Genomic DNA, 23,028 nt, shown 5'->3' with positions numbered 1-23,028 from the left:
TCAATATTTTTTAATATATCATCATCTCAATATCTTAAAAGTATCTCTTCCAACATATATTTTTATAATTTTTTTCAAGGTTAGAAAAAAATAGTATGACCCACGGCTTAGCCCAAACAAAAAATCTATTTAACAAAATCTAAAAGATATAGGTTTTCACCATAGCCATCCATAGCAAAATTCTCATTTTGCCCTTCCAAAACATAGCTCAACAACTTGCTATTGAGGTAGTTTGGTAAGTTAACAAGGGTTTATTGATTATTATCAAATTTAGAAGGAGTAACTAAACATTTTCATATTTTTAATGCATAGTGAAATGACTATTCTACCTATAAATTCAAAAAGTTTTAAAGTTGATGTATAAGAGTGTTTTTGCATTTTTAATTTTTTAAGATAATAAAATAACTTAAATGCCCTTAAAAGTATAATTTTCTTTAGCTTACATCTAAGGATATTTTTGAATTTTAATACAGGTTTTTTTATTGTTATTATTAGGTTGGCTAGGGGCAATTTTTTAACTTAACAAATATAAATGTTATTAAAAAAAATGGTTGGTGTATTCAATGCATGTGTCAATATATGGGTAGCTCTTGTGTTTTTCAAGTGACATGTGCAGGGCCATTCGGTGACCAAACACCACATTACATGATAATATTTGAATCGTCTTAATGTTCTTTTTATGATGAGGTAGTGTGTTTGATTTAGTGTTGGTAGCCTTTTTTTCTTCTTTTTTCTCTCCTCAATAATTTCCACATTTGCCCCTTTAGAATTTCAAAGAAGTTCTTCAATTTGTTATTTCTTAATATTTGGTCCTTATTCTTTTTATTACTATTTATTTTATTTGGAATAATTTATAAAAACAAAATTCTTTTTCAATTTCATCCCCCTTCAATCTTCTCTTCTTTCAAATTTGGCCCTTAATCTTTTGATTGCTATTTGTTTAATTTGAGATAATTTTTTACATTGATTTTTTTACAAATTCATTCTCAGGTTTTTTTCCTATCAAATTTGATTTTTATTCTTTTGATTGCTATTTTTTTTTATATTGATAATTTTTTTTATTTCATTCTTCAATATTAAATTGGTTTGGAATTGAATTTCTTGATTAAGTCTGGATATAGAATTTTATGAGTTGCAAGGTGTAGAGATTAACTTAAGTTTAGGAGGTTTACTCACTGTCTTGTTTTTCTTTTTCTTTTTTTAAGCTTATGTTATTTTAGTTCTAAACTTTAGCCTTTATTCAATTGAAGATTATGTTATGTTATTTTTATTTATTTGCTACCTATAGGGTTTTTTTGCTAATGTTAAAAATGATTCAGGTTATCTTGGTTCTTTGTATTTGTTGTTATTTGTTGAATTTACTTTGATTTTTTTTTTAATTTGAGATTATTTTTTTGATTTTATCCTTCAAAATTAGATTGATTTTATTATAGTTGAGTTTAATAATTTTATTCAATTTACTTTTGTTAACAACTATTTTTTTTAACTTATAATGACATGGATAATTATTTGATTAAATAAAAAATTATTCTAAGAAACATAATTATTAAATACAACTAAATGCAATTACTTGATCATATATTAAATTAATTAGATGCATGTAGAAGCATTTTAATTTATGATTGAGAGTTTTTTATAACAAAAAACATATTGAAAAAACTTATATATTTATTTTTTTATTGAAAAGACTTATATATTTATTTTTTTATTGAAAAAATTATATAATCTGTAATAAAGATCTATAGCAAAGCAAACGTGAAATAGCTAGTTATATGCTAAAAAATTAGGGATTAAATTTGATGTAAAAATAAATCAAAATCAAATATTAATAGATGAAATTTAAAACAAAATTTAATTATAAAAATGATAACATAAGTAAATAAAAATCAGTAGAAAAAAATTCATTTAAAATAAATAAATAAATAAATAAATAAAAAATAAGGAATAAGTTGGATATAAAAAATAAATAAAAAATAATTTTTGTATTTTGAAAAGAAAAGAAAAAATATACTAGAGCCACGCTTCCAACCTGTGACCTACACCCCGGGCTACCAATTATTTTAGTTTTACTTTTAAGAGTATTTAGTAATTACAAATTTACAATATGCGAATAAAAAGTTAAAAAATCAATTTACCCCTTTCAATATTGTAACTATGATTGGGTGCCGACAATATTACCCCAAACCAAGTTATTTAGTTTTGTTCATGGAAGGTAAGTGCGAAATTCTAGAGTGAGTGAAAACGTGAGGGGATCCACGGCGAAACATCTACCGGGTTTAGTTTAGTTTTTATTTATTTATTTAATTTAATGATAAAAGAACGAGGGGTGCTTAATAACCTTTGAAAACAATGAACAGTTGTATAAACTCCTTGAAAGATTACTATTTTGATAGATTGCTAAAATTCAGAGGATACAGAAAGGATGCTCAAAGCAAAAGGAAGGCAAACCATGACTGTAGCCAAGCAGCAAGACCTGTAAATGCTACTATTAATCATATAAAATTGTAACAGTAGAGAGCTTTTCCTCTCCTCTCCTCTCCTCTCTGATGATGATGATGACGATGGACCCCCACAGCGGCAAGGTGTCGTCAACCGATGAAAATCCAATTAATTAAGCCACAAAAGACTCGAAACTTTTCCAGAGTTTCCTGTCACCACTCTATTAACCAATTGGTCGAGAGTTGAGACTTGAGAGTCGAGACTCGAGACCACCACGCCCCCACCTCCCTCCCTCGGGGTCCACTTAAATTGGGACCCACATCGCACACACAAAACGGTGACCAACAAGACTCTGGCACGTGTCACGCCCTGGTTCTTCACAAAGCTTTCATGATCCCATCCTAACCGCTTGATAGTCTCTCCATCCCCACCACCAAAATCTTTTGCCATTTTTTCCTTGAAGCATTAAACAACAAGATCGTGATAATAAGAGCCACAAATGGGAATACAATTCTAGGGTTTGATCCCTTCCCCTTTTGTAACCCCCAACTTTTCCACAAGTAAATCTCTCTCTGTTTTTCGACTGATATTTATATATAGTTCCTCCTTCAACCTCTTCACCAAAACCCTGTCTTTTCCATCCATTTTCCCTAGAAACAAACAAACAAACACTCTAAATTATCATCTGGGTTTCTACTTCTTCTTTTTCCCTACTGGACCCTCAAAAAATGGCATCATTTCAAGACCATGGAATGGACCCAGATGATGAAGGTGGCACTTCTGATCTTAGCACGAGCGCTGGTGACCCAGAAGACAATAGGAACAGCAGTAGCATCTGCAGTAATGGGTGCTTAAAGATATCAACAATTGATGAAACAGAAGCGTTTCAAGTCATGCCGTTAAAGGAGGAGCCATTTGACTCCGACCCGTCTTCTGACCCGGACCAAAGAACCAACCCAATGGGTGTAGTACCGCTAGCTATGCAGATGCAGACGCCAATGCCAGTTTCAATGCCTCTGCCAGTCACTACAACAACAACAACCAGACGCGCATCCACCAAAGACCGCCACACAAAAGTGGAGGGCCGTGGCCGTAGGATCCGAATACCCGCTACTTGTGCTGCCCGGATCTTCCAATTGACCCGAGAATTAGGCCATAAATCAGACGGTGAAACCGTTAGATGGCTGCTTGAACATGCTGAAGAAGCTATTATTGAAGCAACCGGCACCGGCACGGTCCCTGCTATCGCGGTCTCCGTTGGTGGGACTCTCAAAATTCCTACAACAACCTCAAACAATAGTAATTCATTAACTGAAACGCCGAAGAAACGGAAGCGCCCTTCGAATTCTGAGTTCTGCGATATTAGTGAAGCAGCACCCGTTTCGACTTCTCAGACATCTGGTTTAGCCCCTATAAAGCCCTCAGCACCACTTGCTGCGGCCGCGACACCACAAGGAATGGTACCTGTTTTTGCTGTGGGAAATACTGGCATGATGGTGCCAGCGAATGCTTTTTGGATGATTCCACAAGCTGCGGCTACGGCTGCTCCTGCTAATCAACAAATATGGGCCTTATCGCCTTCACTAACCCCTGTCTTTAACGTTGCAGCCGCGAGGCCCGTATCATCATTTGTGGCATCAACAAACAGTGGGAATGAAACAGGAGTAAATATAGCAGCAGCAGCAAGTGTGGTAAATATACCTAGCGAGGTTGAACTTAGGTCACCTTCACCGGTGGTTGCTAGCACATCGGTTGGGGCTAAAGTGGCGACGAAATCGACCATGGCGCCGAGTGTGAGTTCTAATAGTGGTAGTGGCAAGGGAGGGAAGGCTCAAATGTTAAGGGATTTTTCTTTAGAAATTTATGATAAGCAAGAGTTACAGTTAATGGGGCGTTCTGGGAATAATCAACCACGCTGATCAAAATCGTAGGAATTTAGTGTTGATGTAAGCGCTAACAGATGGAATTTAACTACCAAGTTGTCACTTGCAAATAATTTCCAGTTCAAGAGTTTCGTTTATTTGCAATTTGTGTTTTTTATTTTCTTTAGAATTTGTTGCTTTTGTACTTTATGTATACAGAAGCCATGAACAGTTGTGTGGCGTTTGGAGAAGGAGATTATGGTTGTTTTTTCACTGAAAAAAATATATTAATAATTTTTTTTATTTTTTAAAAATTATTTTTGAGATAAGTATATTAAAATAATTAAAATATATTAAATTAAAATTAAAAAAATTGCAAATTTTTTTAAAAATAATTTTGAAATGCAGCACCAAGAAGCTAGTGTCGAGCGATTATCAGAAATAACACTTGGCATTGGAGAAACGTGTGCTCCAGAAACAAACAAACTCGCATTCTATGTCTAGCTCACGCTCCTGTACAGATGCACGAAGATGAATGTGCCTCGTGCTTGAGTGACCTGGCGTTGTCGTAGCATTTCTTTTTCGGTTTCACTGCTAGTTATTTTGATCCTGCTGTTTTTGTACTTTAAAATTGTTTTTCAAAAATATTAATTATTTAATTTTTTAAATTAATAATTTTTAGTATTTTTAGATCCTTTTTAAAGTATTAATATAAAAATAAATTTTAAAAATAAAAAAAATATTATTTTAATATATTTCTAAAAAAAACACTTTGAAAATTAATCATAATCATAATATCAAACAACACTTTAAAAAACACATTTTCTCTTTGTTATGTTTAGAATTATTTTTTCATTAAAAAAATTAAACATGCAAAGTTTTTTTAACATGTTTTTATACATATAAATTAAAAAGTTTATGCATGAATTTCATTAAATAAATCAAGAATAATTTGTGTTAATGATAAATAAAAAATATTATTAATGATAACTAAATACGTATCAGTAAAAGTAGAAAGACGAATATATATAAAGATATTTGATTTCGTAATATAGTATATTTACCCAATAGTGTTTAATTACTCTATCTATTAAAATTATTTTTTATTTAATAAAATTATAGTAGAAATAAACACACATAAAAAACTGATTAAATAAAATCAAAGTGAAAAAATATATCCTAAGTTTGCACTTAACAGAAATACTATCCAAAAATAAATATTATTTATTGATAAAGATGAATTAGAATAATCTCATAAGAAATTAAATACATATAAAATAATTAAAAAATCACTATTTAAAAAAGACTAAATAGAAAAAAATAGAAATCATCGAGAAAATATATAGTTTAAATATAAATTTAATTTTTTTTTCAAAAAAATACACATAAAAAGTATGATTTAAAAGGCAAAATTACCCAAAAAAAGAAAGAAAAAAAAGGCTAGATGTTGCTAGACCTCTAATTTGAAAGGGTTCGCACATGGGCCTGCAAGGGTAGGCTAACATTGTGCTCTAATTTTTTTTTTTTTTAAATCTAGATGATGCGTCATTTGGTATTCACTAGTATCCCCCCTAAGTCTAGGTTTTCAAACATAATGGTACGCTTCCATGTTATAGTTAAGATTCAGAATGCAATAAAATTTGTTAAATCTTCTTTTTCTAGACAATTTGTTTTCAACCAATATACAAAGATATTGAAAATTGAAAATAAATAATCAAGCTTAGATATTATAATTAGATGGAACTTTATTTATATGATGCTAGATGTGATTGAAAAATTTGATGTGGTGTTTATAAGGTTAGAAGAAACCAATTCTAGTTAGTTGAGTTACTTTAAGATTGATTTAAATGAGAAAGAAAAAACCTTAGGTTTGCAATTTTAGAAGATTGAGAAAATATTAGATCTTTTATGAAGTTCTTAAAACTATTTTATATGGTTATATTGAAATTTTATAACTCGTTATATGTGACATTTAATTCTTTCTTTCATGAATTAAGTTTCATGCACACAAATATATCTCAATTTTATAAAAGTGAAAATATTTATGTAAATAAATGGTCAAGAATATGATAACAAAGTATAAAAACTATCAGGTAGATCAAGATACACAAAACTTTATATTGTGTATGGTTATTGTGTTAGATCCATGTTTCAAATTAAAATAAGATTTTGTTTTTAAAGATTGTATGATATGGAAGAGACTACAAATTTTACGGTAAAAGTTAGAAATATTTTACTAAGGTTGTTTAAGTATTATATGAATATAAATAAGGATGTTTAGGTTGTCCATGTTGCTGGCATTGATATAAGTGAAGATGTTAATGTTGATTCAATGGTGGTAAATGATATATCAGATGACTTGGCTTCTCATTTTAAAAAACATTAGAGGATGAAAATGATGTAGAAAGACAAAAAAATGAGTTTAAAATGTATTTGAGTGATAGTTGTGAGGATTGTAATGATTATAAATTAGATATTTTTGGCTTGGCGAAAATAAAATATCATATTAAATATTTTATTTATAGTGCATTACAATTAAAATCTGAAGAAAAAATTGAAAAAAAAAACTATAAAAAAAGATCAAGAATGAGTTTATAAAATAATATAAATAAGATTAACTGATATAGATTTTGATTATCAAAAAAGTAGCTAAAAAGTTGAGTATTAATTTTTTTTAACCTAAAAACCTATTTTCACCTTATAATACTTAATAAACATTCTTAAAATCTCAATAAATTTGTTTTCAACCTTAAAAACCCTTTCAATTGGTTCAAAAACATAAATTAAATTGAATAAAATAAAACTTTCTCTAAACCCAATTAACTTTTTTTTTGAAGATAGAAGTTCCAAAACACCTTAATCATATTCATTTTGTTAATTAAAATTTATTGACATAAAAATCAGTTTTTTTATTGTCGAAACATGACTAACAAACCACTTTCTCTCATATATTTCCCAACAACCTTTTCTATTATCTTTTGAAAATTAGGAATTGAAATGTAAAAAAAATAAAGTTTTAGATCCAAACATAAAATTTTAAATTAAAAGGAACCAAGGATGTATAAATGATGACTATTGCAATGAAAATGATTTTTTTATTATAAGAACAAAAAAGACCAATAATTATTTTTTAGATGTTTTTGGGTCATTCTTTTAATTATTCTTCATTCTATAAATTGAAATCTTATTTGATTAAATTAGTCCCTAGTCAAATTATGAAATCTTCTCAAACACATTTAATTCCCAAAAATGTTCAAAGAAAATAAAACTTAGACAGACAAAATTTCACAACGCTATAGAAAAATGAAATTGAGAAAAAGAAAAGTTCGGTAATCAAACTGAAAATTAAAAGGAAAATGGCGTTGTTAATCTACAATAGCTGAACAGTAAAAGTCCCAAATTTATTTAGGTTTTCAGGTAATTATTTTAAGGCTTTTGAAATTTTAAATTAATTGAACTAACTATACGAAAATAAATTCAAAACTTTATCACAATAATATTGATGTAGGAATGCTTCCCTACCTAATAAGTTAATCAAGTATATTAAAATTTCTTTAAAAGAAAAAATCTGTTAATTATCTTTACACTTGCATGTAGGGATACCAATTTAATTCAAATCTGATGAATACTTGAGTATCTTTAATTCAAATCTATTAATTATCTTTACACCTCACGGCCTCCTACTCTTGAATAAGTATGGGTTCCATGTCCCTCGGAGTCTCCAGGGGAGGGGAAGTTCGCTGAAATTTCAAAGGTTCCATTAGTTACAGAGTTAAAGGTTAAGCAGTGGGGAATACAATCAAGAGATGCTGGTTTTCGGTGACTTTGATAAAAATCATGTATAGAAGCTGCATTTGATGATGCCATAGCAGATGGTGCTAATATTATATGTGTCCCTTGGTTCTGACTGGCCATTACCATATATGGAAGATCCTATCACAATTGGATCTTTCCATGCCATGAAAAATGGTATACTGACCTCAAATTCTGCTGGCAATTCTGTACCCTATCCATATTCACTCTCCAACCATGCACCGTGGACATTGACGGTAGCTGCCAGCACCATTGATAGGAAATTTATTGCACGAGTTGTTCTTGGCAACGGAGAAGTCTTAAATGTGAGCACATGAGTACTGCAGTTGTTTTTAACAGTAGAATTCTCACTAATCTTATTACTGATACCAAATATATGGTTTATTGGACGTATAATGAAAGGACTCTCCATTAATAACTTTGACCTTGACGGGGCCATATATCGATTAATTTGGGGAGGAGATGCTTGCATTCTTGAGAATTCGTATAAAGTGGGGCAGAAGACTGTTATATGTGATGCCTAGTTGACAGGTTCTGGGGTTGTAATTGCTAATAGTGTTGGTGCCATAATGGTCGATTCATTTTACAGTAAGATTTTGCTTTCAGTTTCCCCTTTCTGGAAACAGTAATCAGGGATGAAGATAAGAGTCAAAAGTCTTAAACAACATCAGATCAACAGGGTAAGGAACCCTCCCTGGTTAAGAGCACGGATACCCCCTTCCTCAATGACAACACAGAAGACAGACAAATTCCGAGGCCCTTCCGTTTGTACAAGACCGGGTACCCTTGGACACAACCAACACTCCAAAATCCATTTTGATGATTTTTCATGTTGACGTTTACTTTTCAAATTTGTACTGCCCCTGCTAGATTGAAATATAACTGTACCCCTTGACTCCAATCTTTAGACTCCAATCTTTTGAATGCTTTTATGAATAATTTTTATCAAGTGCAATGTGTTGTTGACTCATGTCGGCTGCTATAACTCCCCTTTCCCCCACACGCCAGCAGGGGAGGCTATGACATTTATGTTGCCGTGCAAATGCTTAGCGGTCCAATGGGTATGATTTAAAGTGTGTTTTTTTAAATATATTAAAATACGGGGTCTAAAATGCTCCATCAAGAAAAAAAGTTTGATGGTAGGTACTTTTGAGTCATTTTAACAATTCACATTGAGAAAACAAGACAACTAATCAAGATTCGTAGTAAAAATCAAATATCTTGTCGAAATGATAAACCACATATAAAGAATTTCAAAAACTAGTATCAGAACATAATTGACTAAAGGCAAATCAGCTTGTGCCATACATTACAAATTAACTTGCAAAAATACATTTATAACTTGATAAATCAATTCACCTCTAACCAATTTATTCATCATCAAGTTGCAAATACAAGATAGAGATAGAAATTGTGGAATATGCATGTCATTTAAGAAGGACCTCTAAGGTGGAAAGATCAAATCAGCCCACATGAGCAATTTTTTATATATGGAAACAAGGAAAACACCAAAAATATCCAAACCTAAAAAACTCAAGCACCTGTGACATTTTCATTCGGCTTGAACACATAAATCACGAAGAACTTCTTAATGGACAACAGTTCATCCATGACTTCCCTTTGGTGGCATCAAGCAGCAGCTGTCTTCTGATTTGGCTTGAAGACATACTTGATAAGGGACTCTTTTATTGGCAAGAGCTCAGGGAATTCCCGCTTCAATTTGGCAGTATCAAGCTCATTGTTGCTCCTTGGGGCAACTATTACCTTTGCTTGCTCCTCAAGAGTGAAGTTTTTCCATGTGAAATCGGGGTCAATGTAATCCCGATACATTTCTAAAATCTCATTGTGACTAACCACTCCAGGATTTGTAAAGTTATAGATCCCAGTAAGGTTTCTCTTTGCCATCTCGATGGAGATGGGAAGGAGTTCATCCAAGATTGTCATCGAGTTTGGAATGTTCACTACCTTCTCATATCGAGTGATCTTTGTGATGAAATTGCGAGGGTTGGCTAAATCAGATGAAATGGGCATTCTGACACGCAATGTGCAAACATTTTCATAATTCCTGAGCAAATCCTCTACCTTTCAAACATCAGAAAAGAAGCATAAATCAGAATCTATTAAATCTATAACACATTGCAGACATTAACATCGTTGTCTATGTTCCATCTAAAAAAGAATGCAAAAACTGAAAAATAAAAAAGCGAAAGAGATGCAAGAAGGAATTCCTTTAGCTCCAAATAAAAATTGAAAAAGAAGAAGAACACGATTAAGTTTATTTTGCATTTTATTCTGATTAATGATATCTCTAACAACAACCAAATATTGCATATAATTAACACTACTCTACTGGATCCAACACTATGCATTACATGCACACCTGCGATTCACCCTACTCCACTAAGCAAGTACATATTTAATTAGATCCATAAAGCAAAATGCATAGACCCAACACATTGTTTTACAAATGCCACCAATTAAACACATCTTATCAAAAAAAAAAAAAAACAGAAAAAGACTATCATATTGTACACCAAAACATAACTTTAAAGATATAGCACTACCATACCATGGCCTTAGTCTTGGAATAGAAAGAACCGATGAAGTTCGGAGTATCCTCCTCCTTAAACCCAATACCCGACCCGAGAGGATGGCTCGAATCATACTCAAAGATACAGCCCGTAGCATAATTAATCAAGACCAAGCCTTTCTCCCTGCAAACGTCAGCCAACGTCAGCGTGCCGACCACATTGGTTCGTATGGTCTCGACTTTATGGGATTCGCACCAGTCGACGTTAGGCCTGCCAGTAACGCCGGCAGCGTTGAAAACATGAGTGGGATTAACGGCAACCAGGTCGGCTTCGAGGGAGGGTCGGTTTTCAAGGCGACCGGAACCATAGGTGAAGTCGATGCCTTGGGATTGGCAAAGCTTGCCTAAGAGTCCACCGATCCAGCCAGTACGTCCATAGATGAGGAATTTGAGCAGTTTTGGTGATGCGGTGCCGTTTGAAGATTCGAATCCCATTTTTTCGAGAGAGGAGAGGAAGGGATGGATGAAGCGTGAATGATTTTGGATCTGGGGATGATACTACACAAATGTGCGTGTATTTGTACGTGAGAAAGAGTGTGTGTCGCTATATAATATGTTTACTGTTCAAGAGTGTGTGAGAAATTGTGTTTTAAATTTATTTTTTTAGAAATATATTAAAGCAATATATTTGTTTATTTTTTAAGATTTAATTTTTATTTTTTCTGAGAAATATACTAAAATAACATATTTATTTATTTATTAAAATTAATTTGTCATATTAGTATTAAAAATATTAAAAAAATAATTAAAAAAATCAGATTTTAATCCTATAGCATTTTTAACGCCACGAAAAACATGCAAGTAGAAAGAAAGAGGTGAAGATATTAGCTTACAGATATATTTGCTGGTGATGTTTAAATATGGTTGTGTTGATTGACGAGATTTGTTATAAATTAATTTCTAAAAAAACTTACAAATATAATTTTTTAAAATATTTTTTATTTGATCATATTCTAAATTTATTTTTGAAATAAAACTAAGAATTAAAATTATATTAATAAAAACCAATTTAATTATGATTTTTATTGATTTGTTGGAGTTTAAAAGTGAGCAACAATTGTTAAGTTAAACTTATAATAAAAATATTATGGAAGGTCAAAATGATAAACAAGAGCATAAGTAATTTCTCGATCGAGGTGGATATGAAAAACAAGAGCACAAGTGAACCACCGACCTCGATCATCAATTACTATATAAAGAGGTCGAGGTGTCGAGAAGGACGGAGCAAATTCCAAAAGAAGTTCTAACTCGATATTTTACGATATACATTTAGTTCAGAAGAAGCAGTGGAGGAGGCAGGCCTCAAGCTCGGATCTTGCTGTTACTATTTTACAAAATGAAGGGGGGAAGAAACTAGCCAGACCCTGGCCTAAAATGAAAACAAAACAATTGGTGCTACACCATCATACTCCATGCAAAAGAATCTTGATTGAGAAAATAAGCAAAACAACCATGGCTTGGTGATGCTTAAGTAAGAGCTCAAATAGTGAGATTTTCTTGAATGGCTATGAAAGACCCTAGAATGTTACCATCAACGTCTGGGAATTTTTCACTGCCATGGAGAGCCTTGACCTTGCCTGTTCTGTCAACTTCAACTGGATATTTCAGAAGGTGACCCTTCATTTCTGTTACCTCATCAGCTATGTACTGTCTCCAATTCTGTTCACCAAGAGACCTTACACGTCTCACACACTCAATAGTCTCTGGTTGCTCAAAACACTCCTCAACCCCTCCTATGTGCTCTGCCCATAGTGACATTCTATACCCATAGACCTGCACTCGACAGAGAATAACCAAAAAATTGCACTTATTGGAATGATCAAGACTTCAGGAACAAGAGAAAAGTTGAAATCAAAATTGTTTTGGTCTTCAGGCTTCTGTTTATAGAAGAAACATGAATCTCAACTTTCCGAATGAAAACAAATTGAAAAATGTTGTAAAATCAGTATATTGATGTTAATACACGTTGGACTTAAGAACTGGTCCTGAAGTTTGATGAGTGCAAAAAATCTTTCCGATCAGTTAGTTTACCTGCCCGTGTGAACGAGAGTTTTTCCTTGCAAAGGTATGGTTGGGTTGATATGCTCCCATTGCTATCTCAGTATCTCTGGTGCCATCCAGGGACCGTTGATTGATGTTTGCAGATCCCAGTATTACATATTCATCATCCACTATAATTCCTTTAGAATGAATGTAAATCATCAAGCGTCTGCTCTTCTCACTCCGTGCCTGTTTCACCGATTGAATGTTATTTTGAGAACATGATGTTTCCCAGAGAGAAAGCTCATCAAAATAGTCAACATCTAGTTACGAAAGGACAAACCTGAGGAGTGTTTCCAGGAGTAGAGCTTTGCAAGCCATTCTCTCTATCTAATGCCTCGCGATTGCCAAGGCAGAAGAAATTTAAATAGTCTTGTGGCTCATATGTATTTTCCAGTCCAACCTCCACCAAGGCCTTGTAAATTGTTTCATACATCATTTGCATTGTTTTATGCTGCAACAGATAACAGTAACACTAGTTAAAAAAACGCCGCAATTGTCATATTCACCTCATGTGTTACATCCAGGTGCAATTTTTTTCTGAATAAATATCAAACAATTCCCTGAAGGATTTTCAAAAATGCATCACGTGGAGATGAGAACAAAAGTAGAGTTGACCCGACAACGTAGTTATTTGTTCTATGAGAGATTTCAGGAGGAACTGGTGGTTGATTCAAATTCACATGCAAGCTCATGCTAATTTGGTAACTGATGACTTGCTGCATCTAGTTCTTTCTTCTCAAATAGTAAATCATGCCTACCTGCCAAAAGAGAATCCTCTGTATAGGTGCGCTTGTAGGCACTCCCTCTGGCCACATTGGGATAAGAATATATGCAGAAAACCTCTCATGTGCTCTTATTTTGTCAGCAATTTTCAGGGCAATTTCCATGGGTATTAAGTTGTTTGCTCCTGCAGATGATAAACAAGATTATAACTGTCTTTAGAGATGCAAGTTGGAAGAGAAGATGCTCGGAGAAGTAACAGAATTCCTGGGATGTAACAAACTGCCACTAATATGCAATCCAAAAATTTTACATTCCCGCTTTTGGAACCAAAAGCTGGTACAATTAGCAGAATCTGGTGTCCAAAATTAAATCTTACTCTGTCCATAACCATGAGAATTGTCTATAGATCATCAACTATGCTACAGGTATTTAGTTCATTCTATAACTTCCTAACATGGACAATCCTACTTGGAGCCTTCCCTCTAGATTGTACTTTTGCACAATTGCTATGGACATATCTGTTCTATAAGAAAGAACATGGTATTGTTAGGTGAGGCTCCAAAATATTTATTTATATTATCTCTCTCAAGTTAAAGCCCTTTGAGGAGCTCATACTAGTGTTATTAATTTTATCAAATAGAATGGGAGTGGTGAGATTCGAACTCGTGACCACTTAATTAATAAAACTCTGATACTACATCAAAAAAGCTTGAGCTATTAGGTCCAATATATGATTAATATTATAATCTAAAAGCTTTCACAAGGACAATAAATTTTCAGCTATGAGTTTTGTGCTAATCATTTTTAATAAAGCATTAAACTAGCTAGAAATGGGAATCATCTAGAATATTGTTTCTTATCATCAAGAAAAGTCAAGAAATAAGATTCAAAGAAGGGCCAGAGCTCAAAAGTTAACCTTGATAAATGAACAAGAAAAATATAGAAATATCTCCCTTTTACCTCCATCTCAAAGTATAGAATTCCTTACCTAAGTCTTTGTGAGAATCCCAATTATATGAAGACCCTATAAAATACTGGTTCTCAATGTAGATGAAATGTTGGGCAGCACGGATTGCATTGACATATGCGGTGTGTATACTCATGTCTATAATTACATTCTTCCCACATGCCAAGTTCTGTTACAAAATAGAATATACCTGTTAGCAAACTACCTGCACTGAATTGTATGAAAATATAATGCTCATGATTTGTTCATGAGAAGGAGAAACGAAGGGGCTCCAAGTCAAAGTCTTCTCACCATGCTTGTTGCATCTCTCGGGTCATCTGGAAAGCCTTTCACAGAATTGGAATCAATAGAACGGAAAACCTTCAGTTAAAGGAGATTTGGTCAGGGGATAGACACATGGACACGCTCTCATATCTAGTAGATTAGGAATCCAAGATTGGAGACAAAGAAGTAATTGACATTGAGTACCTGAACATTCCAGGCCTCTGGATCATCCTTGGCAAGGGATGGAAGTTCAGCTATCCCCAATATTTCATCAATTCTTTCAAGCTTCAGTAATGAATCATCGAATGACGCCTTCAATTTTTGCATCCCACGGGGTTTTGATGCCTTCAACCAACGCTCTTCAAAATTGGCGAGGATGTCATAGGCTGCTGGACCATCAATTTGACAATGCAAATCATGCCATGGTTGTCTTGGACAACCGGCACCAGCTGGATCCTGATTAGCGACCCCCGAAACATATTACATTGTTAGCATCTCTTTGTGACTGATTTATGAAGCATTTTGCAACTGACAACACAATGATATGCTGGATAAATCATATACGTGTGCATAAGCCTTGCTAGATAATTAAGAGATTCTCATCTCTGGAGCAACTTATATGATATATATCTGATAGCACCCAAGAACATCAACTGTGAGATTACCGTGAAATTAGGGTTACGAAAGTCATCTTTGTGCACTGTCTGCAATGTCCTAAAAAGAGGATGCTGTGGAGTATCATATCTACCCTTGCATAAATCAAGACCTCCAACGAATGCTGTGATCTTTCTTCTAAATTGACCAGCATCATTATCCACTATCACTGTTTTCTGGTGGTGTGTATAGATGGTTTCAGTTTCCTGATAAACAAAAAATAAATAACAAGAGGTTCAGACCATGTGGTATACATATCATGTACCAACGCAATCCACTTGCATGCACATTCATAAATATAAATTGATCTTAGAATCTTCAGTGAAATCAATGCAGGTGAATGGCTATCAAAGCAAAGAAACGCCAGATGCTTATTATAATGCTCTCACACAAGTAGCATTTGAAACATAGAGAAGTAGATAGTGACTATTTATATCCAACCTGCTTTTTGATAAAGCTGTGTCCCTTTCCAGCAGATCGAGGGCAGAGTAGCACTTGCACTGACGAGTGCTTGAAAAAACGGCGAGTCTCCTCATCACTGGTTTGCATGACCCCTTCCTACACACCACAAAACTTGATCAATGCCTAATACAAGAGGAAACAGTCCACCATTTTTAAGCATGAGAGAAATTCGTGAGTATGCATTTGATGCTGGAATGACAGTGGATGAGCGAACTACAAAAGTTTTTTAATCCCAAGAAAAAATTACTGATAGAAAATATTATGCAATTGGACATTTAGGTGATTCTCTGAAAACATCATATCCAGCAGCTATAGACTTCACACATTTGAAGGTAAAGTGAGCAATAAAATTCACTAAAAGCCGTAAGTTTTCTACTTTGAATGTTGCCATATTTAACTGCCTATTTACTATGGAAGCACCAAGAAGCTTTCTTATAGCAATAAACTATATACTATCGCCTGCTTTTTTGGTGTGGGAGGGCATAGATCAAACCAGCAAAAGCATTTTCGTAGCCTTTCCAACAGTAAGCTATTCCTTGAAACTTTTGAACATGGAAGACCTTACAGCGAAGAATAACCATTATCAAACATACCAGAACTGGTATCCAGAAAGATTTAATTGATATGGAAATTAGAGGTATCCAGAAAAATGAAATTAATATGGAAATTTGTTATGCAAAATGAAAAAGGCAGCATCATACATGAAAACGAGTTGATTTTCTTACCGTTTTGAATCCCAATACACTCCTGGAGGTTGGATCATCCCATACGAGAAGCAGCACTCTAACTCCTTCTTGAGACTTGGTCTTGAGAAGATCTCCTAATGTACAATCTCTGCCGTCATTACCATCCCGTACCAATTTAACCTTATAGTAGACAGACCATCCGGTAATGTAAATCAATCGCCGAGCCTGGCTGATAGCATTAAAGATGTCATCCCAGCAACTTCTATGCTCAAACTGAACATGATCATCAAGCTTCAAATCAGGAAGGCAACCATCATGAACATGAGCGTCTTGATAGAGAGTAACTTTACCTCCTCTCCTAATAGGAAAATATGTGCCAGGAACCCCATTATAATCAGGACCTGAACGCACTCCCTGCTGATAAATTGCCATTTTCTCCACAGGAGTAAACTGAATTGATAAACTCAAAGCAGCTCCAGCCTTACAGGGCTTCCCATTAGAACCAAGGACCGGGAAAATTCCCTCAATTTTCATGCCTGAGATTAACTGCTCTACTGGGATCCCAACAGCACCCATAATTTGTGAGCCAACGATATCATCATCTTTGACGGAAAAATGAACCTCTGCAGCATGATGTGCAACAGGAACATCAAAATGCTGCATCCACACCGGGTTCTCATCATTCTTGATCACAAAAGTCCTCCCAATTACAGCACCAGATACCGAAATAGTGACATATGGATCACTGGTGATCTTACTACCTACATGCCCTTCAATCTTATTGCCGAACTTCACAGGGAATTTCGAAAACATATCCCCTAAAGTCTTATGAAAAAGATCCAAGTTAGGAAGGTTTTTAGCCTCCTTAACCCATATTTCTAAGTTACCATGCAGAGGCAAGACTTTCAAAGACCCTTTATTGGTGGGAAATGGCACTTCTTGTTGACCCTGATTATGGTGTGAGCCCCCGAAGGAGAATGTATGATCAATTTGAGCCATAATACAGGACCTGGTATTCTCTTTAGCTGAAAACAGTTGAATTACATGGACCAGAAGGCAATTCCTGGCTGTGTATGGAATGAACAGAAAGAAAGAATCTTGGAATGAATTAGATTGGACAAATACCAAGTTCTTGCTAGTCTCTAGAGGATAAACTATCACTAACAATGAATCTGTGCACCTCTAGATAGGCAAGAAATTGCTGGAAAAGGAAATGAGGGCAAAAGGGCTTTGAGAGGAAACAAAGGAAGAAGGAGAATTCAGCTGAGAGAGGGGGTTTAAAGAGAGCATTATAAAGACGAAAGAAGATGAGAGTTGAACGAGTAAAAGGTGGGATGGCAACTTGTGGAACTTGAAAATGGGAACACAGAATATAGAAATTAAGAAAATTCGTAGAAGGCTGTGTAGAATCCATAGATTTCTTGCATTTGTGACAATAAAAACCACTTCAGAAAAATCAAACTGGATATGAATACTATTATGTAAGAACCTCCTCTGAGACGATGTCGTTGACTCTCGGCCCTGAATGGTTGAGCTGCGTGGAAATGTCATTGCTATCAGTGTATTTTGATTCTAAGAAGTTACGTTGAAAGGCTCTTTTTGGCTTCGCCAGTTATACGTTAACAACATGCTGTCAATGAACAATTGCTGACAACCGTTGCAGTGGCATTCAAATTCTGCAAGAGCGCGTGCTTGGGGGACCTGGGTATGAATTGAGAAACTAGATGACTACAAATTAACCGCCACTCCTTGGAATCTTACTAGTTTTATCCCATTCTTTCTTTGCTCTAACTAATTCATCTTCTATCAATTTATTTATTTTGAAATTAAAGTTATAGAAATCTCCCATCTCAAGCATATCTATGACTTAATAAGTGAAAATTCATTACCATAAATTATATTATATCTATCTAATTTTTTTTATTTTTTTTGTTATAATTTAACATATTTATTGATTTTTTTTTTGTATTGGTAAGATGAAAAAAATATTAATCTTTTTACTCTCCTAGACCTATGAATATATCGCTTTCTTACATTGGAAAAAAACACTAGAGCCACTTACTGCGAAAGGTGATAATTCTATTGGTAGCTAGCATTTGTTACAGAATAGCTTGTCTGGTACATGTGTTTTGCCATGAAAGGTAATCATTCTAGTTGAAGAGGGTATTTGAAACTGTATTAGAAAAGTGTTATTAAAAAAATTTAAATTTTTTTAATTTTATTTTAAATTAATATATTTTTGATGTTTTTAAATTATTTTGATATGGTAATCTCAAAAATAATTTTTTAAAAATAAAAAATATTGTTGGCATGCTTTTCTGAATAAAAAACACTTTGAAAAGTAACAGCAACCACACTTCCAAATACGCTCGAAGTGGTAGTTTATACAACTCGACGTGGTAGCTCATAAACAAAAAAAAAACCGTTTAGAAATAATGAGTTGTTGGGTTCTGAAAAATAGCTTGAGGTAGAAAAAATCAACCTGAGTAAAATAATTAATCGAGGAAAAGTATAGTTATTAATTTAATTCTATAATAAAATAATATAATGCCTATATTTGTTTTTAACTATTTTAGAATAAAATAATTATTTTTTTAATTGTTTATGATATCATTCCATTTAGAAATAAAAACAATCTACCTCAACAAATTTCATAACTACTAGTTTGTATACCGATGCTATATTATAAATGATCATAATTTTTTTAAGAATAAAAAAAATATCTAGAAAATTTTCTGACATTATTGTTAAATATAAAAATATAATCATTTTAAAAAATCTTTTTCCAACAAGATATCTTTTTCCTATTAACATATCTCTTATTTATCTTAGAAAAAATTAGATTTTTAATTGAAATTATTGTTTATAGAAAAAAAATTATCATCGTTATAGCAAGCTAACAAAAAATATGTCTATATTTTATGTGTGATTGAAGGTCTAGAAAAATATAAATATAATAAAATTATGTTTAAAATATATTTATAAATTTTAAGAATAAATTATTTAAATTAAAATTTCATGAATAATTTATTAATAGTATTATTATTATTATATTATATACATAATAATTGAAATTACTTTTATTAAAATTCAAATAAAAATTTATAATAGTATTTAAGAACTATAAAAAAATAAAAAGTAAGTGAATTTAGTAAATATGCAAAGAAAAAGACAGAAAATAGTTGGCGCGCAGCCTTGATTTTTTTTATTTTTTTATTAGAGATTCAATCACATATTATTCATCTTTTATTTTTTTAAAAAAAAAATGATAAATGACATGTTATATGTGACCATGAAAAGCATGTTTGGCCCCCTGTCATTCCAGCTCGTAACCTTTGGTTTATCCTGTGCACCAATCAAGTGAGCTTCAATATAAATTTATTATTTAGATTTTAAAATATTAAATAAATATTTAATTTGGTTTAGTGTTTATATAAACAACAAAATATTATAAGTAATCCCAATTCTTTTAGAGTGTTCAAGTAATGATAGTTAGATAATCTTGAAAAAGTTTAAAGGTTGGGGACTGATTCATGATTCAATGAATATGTGAGGGCTTATTTGTACTTATCCAAACTTGCCTTTCCTCCTGGCGTTCTTTCATCCCATCAAGGGGACATTTTCTAATTTCGCAACCTCAGACGTCATGGTGTCCACGTGTTATGATGTTAGCTAATAGCTTTAATTTTTTAAGGAAATATATTTTTTTCATTAATTTAAATTAAATTAATTTTATAAAAATTTAGACATATATGGTGATTTAAAATATCCAAACAATTTAGAAATAAGTTTTATGTATTAGATAATTAATTAATTTTTTAATTTTAATTAATTTTTTATTTTTCTTAATTTGATGATTGATATTTATAAAATGTCTCATTAGTGATTTTAAAGACTTTTTAATGTTTAAATAAATATTTTTTAAATAAAAAATACAATAATACTTTTTTTTAAAAAAAATATAAAAATATATATATAACAAAATATTAAGAATTAAAAATTTATAGGCATGAGATCTAAAAAATTCATAGAATATTTATATTATATAGATCTTGTTTTTTTATAAAAAAAAAATTGATATATTATTTTAACGTGATAATATTTAAAGAGGAATTATTATTTTTTATATATTATTAGTTCTCATAAAAATATGATAGGTTCATAAATTTTTTTTATATATTTAAATATATTAAAATTTTAATATTTTTAACTTTAATATTTTATATTAAAAAAATAAGAATAAATGAACTAAGTTTTAAAACAAAATAAGAGGCTCTCTATATCTATTAAATTACCACCTCATCTTTCATTAATTTTTTAACCAATAAACTGGCACAAAAATAACATATATATATATATATATATGTATGTATATTTCACGCTGCTCCATCACAATCATATTTCAGACAACAGCATTCACAAAAATCCTTAAAAGTATATAGAATTCAATTTAAAAATGATTATGAGCTAGATCTTAAAGGTACACTGGTTCGATCATGAAAATGATTTTCAGTAACGTTTTTAAGATGTTTACTTGGTCAAAGGTCCAGGGTCTTGGCGCTCTTCCCTGAGCAGCCAGAAAAGAAAGTCCTGGGAAGCCTGTCTCCTCCATTCACAGTTCGGCGTCTAGCGCTTTTTTAATAACTAGGCTCTCCAGTCCAGCTGCCTATAAAAAGAATTATTAAAATATGCACCAACAAGAGCTGGCCAATTTGGACTGCCTCGCCTGCATAGCTTGGAATATTGCTTCATCTCTTACAAGAGGATTAAAAAAAGTAATAATAAATTCTCTTCAAAGACGCCCTTAAATACTATTATTTTATTTGATATAGTGTTATCCAGAATATCAAGAATTTCTTTCTTGCAAGTTTCTGCGACAGCTTCTGAGTGACAGAGTCAAAGGGAATCCTCAATTATGCTGTTCTAAGTTTTGTTGAAGGAGTTCTGTTCATTGAATTTTGCCCTTTGAGCAGCCATGCATGAAGTTTGTTCCTTTTCCTTTTCCCACAACAGCATAGAGTCAATTATTGCAATTTCAAATTTACTTCCTCGGCATATATACTCGCAAAGAAAAATAAACCTTTCAGAGTGATGTAATTATAACTATAACAGTAAAATGTCTGGGAAAATCACCATAGAAATTATTTTTCTTCACCATTTCTTTTTTCAACTGCGTCCTTCTATGTTCAAATTGAGGTTTAATTTGTTATAATTTATCAAGTTTGGGGAAAATTAAAAAATTGAGATCAAAGTGTGAAACACACATGAAATTCAATACCACTCTAAATTTTGATTCAAAATTGATTTTTATCCTCGTACTTTCACTTGTCAACCTTCACAATCCCAACAATTTTCCAAAATTTAATTTTAAATCAATTTTTTTTTTTCTCTGTTTATGTGTTTTATAAAAAAAATAGAAAATCACTAAATTCTAATAAGGAGAGATAAAGTCATCAATCCTAAACACTAAAAAAAGTTAATTTTAATATTATTAAGTTTCATTTAACAAAAAAAATTTGATAATAATTGTTTTAAACTTTAATATTGTTTGAAAAAACATATCAAAGCTGATAAATTTTTTTTAATTGGTTTGATTTTACATTATCTAAAAAAAAGTCCTTGTTTCTTTTTATTTATTTATTTATTTTAATTTCATCTTCTTATTTTTTTTTAAAATTCTCTTTTTATTATCATATAGCTAGGTAGAAAATAAATTAAAAAAATATCATTTAACTTAATGAAGTTTATATCCCAGGTTATGACTTTAACGAATTTAACCAAGAAATAAAGTTCAATCTAATATATTATTGTCAATAATTTTTTTTAAAATATTTTGAATTAATCTTTTTTTATATGTTTTGTTTAGATTTTTGTGGGATTAACTGTTTTTAATTTGCATTTAAAGGATTATCACTAGCTCAAGTATTATAAGTTTGATAAATTAATTAAAAATGATTTGAATCGTTTCAATATGTTATCATATTAATTTTTTATTTAATTTTTTTAATCTATAATCTTAGATTTTTTGATTATTTAATTTATTTTAATAAAAAAATTGATCATACCAGTAATGAATTACTATTTAGTAAACCATCATAAAAATCTAACTTGACTCGGTCCAACGTTGCTCCCAAAAGAAATATTTATATTTACATGTGACGCTAGATCTCTAGAATCATACGTATCATCAAGAAAAAAGGGCACTTGATCAGCACTTCAATTTTATCTCATAATCAAATTAATAGAATAAAATATTAATGCAACGTGCTTAGGAGGGCAGCTGCAGAGGTAGTTAATTAAACGACTGTGTTTTGAATTGACAACACGTGGAACGTAATCCTTAAATTATTATTTTTTCCTTTTTGATAATGGGAACTTTATACCTAAAATAATGGATCGAAATCCTTTTATATTTTTTCTTTATAGAACCATTTTTCTTATATATATATAAAAAAAGAAGACAGAACCATGTTCTTTCTTACAGAATGGGAATTGTGAACGTTAAGGTAAATTTTAATTTAATTT

The 23,028-nt window shown here is 31.9% G+C and overlaps 3 protein-coding genes across 3 annotated transcripts; 1 reads left to right on the top strand and 2 right to left on the bottom strand.

Moving 5' to 3' along the window:
* Positions 1-2,530: 2,530 nt before the first annotated feature.
* On the top strand, positions 2,531-4,512 carry LOC105128984 (transcription factor TCP9-like). The gene has a single exon (XM_011030851.1). It carries the CDS (start codon positions 3,168-3,170, stop codon positions 4,356-4,358), a length of 1,191 nt encoding a protein of 396 aa, XP_011029153.1. The 5' UTR covers positions 2,531-3,167; the 3' UTR covers positions 4,359-4,512.
* Positions 4,513-9,435: 4,923 nt separating this feature from the next.
* Positions 9,436-11,235, bottom strand: LOC105128983 (bifunctional dTDP-4-dehydrorhamnose 3,5-epimerase/dTDP-4-dehydrorhamnose reductase). Its single transcript, XM_011030850.1, has 2 exons — positions 10,684-11,235; positions 9,436-10,196 (listed from the first exon to the last, which is right to left on the bottom strand). Exons 1-2 carry the CDS (start codon positions 11,137-11,139, stop codon positions 9,744-9,746), a joined length of 909 nt encoding a protein of 302 aa, XP_011029152.1. The 5' UTR covers positions 11,140-11,235; the 3' UTR covers positions 9,436-9,743.
* Positions 11,236-11,866: 631 nt separating this feature from the next.
* Positions 11,867-18,083, bottom strand: LOC105128982 (phospholipase D beta 1-like). Its single transcript, XM_011030849.1, has 10 exons — positions 16,543-18,083; positions 15,797-15,913; positions 15,367-15,561; positions 14,906-15,157; positions 14,729-14,797; positions 14,459-14,606; positions 13,506-13,654; positions 13,028-13,198; positions 12,736-12,933; positions 11,867-12,477 (listed from the first exon to the last, which is right to left on the bottom strand). Exons 1-10 carry the CDS (start codon positions 17,500-17,502, stop codon positions 12,184-12,186), a joined length of 2,553 nt encoding a protein of 850 aa, XP_011029151.1. The 5' UTR covers positions 17,503-18,083; the 3' UTR covers positions 11,867-12,183.
* Between the last annotated feature and the right edge of the window lie 4,945 nt (positions 18,084-23,028).

Source organism: Populus euphratica, unplaced genomic scaffold (genome assembly GCF_000495115.2).
Source record: "Populus euphratica unplaced genomic scaffold, PopEup_1.0 scaffold48.1, whole genome shotgun sequence".
Lineage (NCBI taxonomy): Eukaryota > Viridiplantae > Streptophyta > Magnoliopsida > Malpighiales > Salicaceae > Populus > Populus euphratica.
Note: the sequence above shows the minus strand (reverse complement) of the source record. Positions and strands in the feature narration are given on the sequence as shown.

Bases quoted from the DNA above. Each gene is read 5' to 3' on its own strand.
- LOC105128982 (XM_011030849.1), bottom strand. From the start codon at position 17,502: ATGGCTCAAATTGATCATACATTCTCCTTCGGGGGCTCACACCATAAT. The intron at 14,798-14,905 runs GTACTCAATGTC...CTTTAACTGAAG, and splicing joins CAGAGGCCTGGAATGTTCAG to GTTTTCCGTTCTATTGATTC. The intron at 12,934-13,027 runs GTTTGTCCTTTC...TCGGTGAAACAG, and splicing joins CTCCTGGAAACACTCCTCAG to GCACGGAGTGAGAAGAGCAG.
- LOC105128983 (XM_011030850.1), bottom strand. From the start codon at position 11,139: ATGGGATTCGAATCTTCAAACGGCACCGCATCACCAAAACTGCTCAAA. The intron at 10,197-10,683 runs GTATGGTAGTGC...GATGTTTGAAAG, and splicing joins ATTCCAAGACTAAGGCCATG to GTAGAGGATTTGCTCAGGAA.
- LOC105128984 (XM_011030851.1), top strand. From the start codon at position 3,168: ATGGCATCATTTCAAGACCATGGAATGGACCCAGATGATGAAGGTGGC.